Below are 1,197 nucleotides of genomic sequence, written 5' to 3' on the forward strand. Positions count from 1 at the left end.
ACACTTGAAATGTAGGGATTTCCTCAACTTTTTCTGTGAGTCTGCTTAATACTGTTTCTAACTGCTACTGCAGAGCTGTGCAATGCTGAAAATTAGGGTGTTTTGTTCTCCTCTGCTATAACCTGCCTTGGTCTTCTGTAGCTGTATACTATCCATGTTGTATTTACCTGTTGCTGCTTGGTAGAGTGTTGCGTCAGGGTGTTTCAATTCTCTTTGCAATCTGGATTTATGGTGGTGGGAGTAAGCAGACCACCCTGGTTTCTGGCAGAAGAACAGGTTCCAGGTGTAATGCTACCTGACAAAGTGTCCCGCAGTGGGCAGGAATTATGAAATCTAATTTTCTGTGTGTTACAATCTCACACATTTCTTCACCACAAATGCGCTCCTGACGTTGTTTGACCAATGTTGGTATGTTTGGATGCCGCCTACAAGGCTCCTTTTAAACCTTAAGGCATCAGATAAATAGGTTCCTACGTGTATACAGGGTGCCAATTCTCATGGTAGCATCTGGTAATCCAATTTAGCTATTTCCAAGGAATTCCTCCCAGATGATCACATTTTCTCTGGGTAGAGCTTGCTGAGGAAGGTCTTCCTCATGGCGATCTTCAGCTCCTTGTTCCTGAGGCTGAAGATGATGAGGCTGAGGAAGGGCGTGAGGACCGTGTAGGTGACGCCCATCAGGGTGTCTCCTTCCAGAGACTGGGGACTCTTGGACCTGAGGCAGATGACAGAGGCAAAGCTATAGTGCATGACCACCACAGTGAGTTGGGATGCACACGTGGAGAAGGCCTTGTGCCGGCCCTCAGCTGAGGGGATCCTCAAGATGGCAGACACGATGAAGGCATAGGAGAGGAGGATGAGGAGACAGCAGCCCAGCAGGACAGTGATGCAGAGCAGGCCCACACCGTTGGCCACCCCTGGTACATCAGCTCCACAGGCCAACTTCAACAGTGCTGGCATGTGGCAAGCAAAATGGTGGATCTCATTGGGTCCACAGAAGATGAGGTGGAAAACGGCCATTGTCACCACCATCCCCATGACTGAGCCACCAGCCCAGGACCAGGCCACTAGGCAGGCACATCTACCAGGACTCATGAGCACACTATAGCGCAGAGGGTGGCAGATGGCCACGTAGCAGTCATAGCCCATAACGGTGAGCAGGAAGGAGTGGGTGAACCCGAAAGTGAAGGAGAAGAA

General features: G+C 50.1%; 1 protein-coding gene across 1 annotated transcript; it reads right to left on the reverse strand.

Annotated features, from left to right (window-relative positions):
• Positions 1 to 552: 552 nt before the first annotated feature.
• LOC124234016 (olfactory receptor 10H1-like) lies at positions 553 to 1,194 on the reverse strand (the record flags this gene model as incomplete). Its single annotated transcript, XM_046651273.1, has 1 exon — positions 553 to 1,194. A coding segment is annotated over one exon (642 nt), but the record flags the coding sequence as incomplete, so codon positions are not given.
• Positions 1,195 to 1,197: the final 3 nt, after the last annotated feature.

Source organism: Equus quagga, unplaced genomic scaffold (genome assembly GCF_021613505.1).
Source record: "Equus quagga isolate Etosha38 unplaced genomic scaffold, UCLA_HA_Equagga_1.0 64329_RagTag, whole genome shotgun sequence".
Classification (NCBI taxonomy): domain Eukaryota; kingdom Metazoa; phylum Chordata; class Mammalia; order Perissodactyla; family Equidae; genus Equus; species Equus quagga.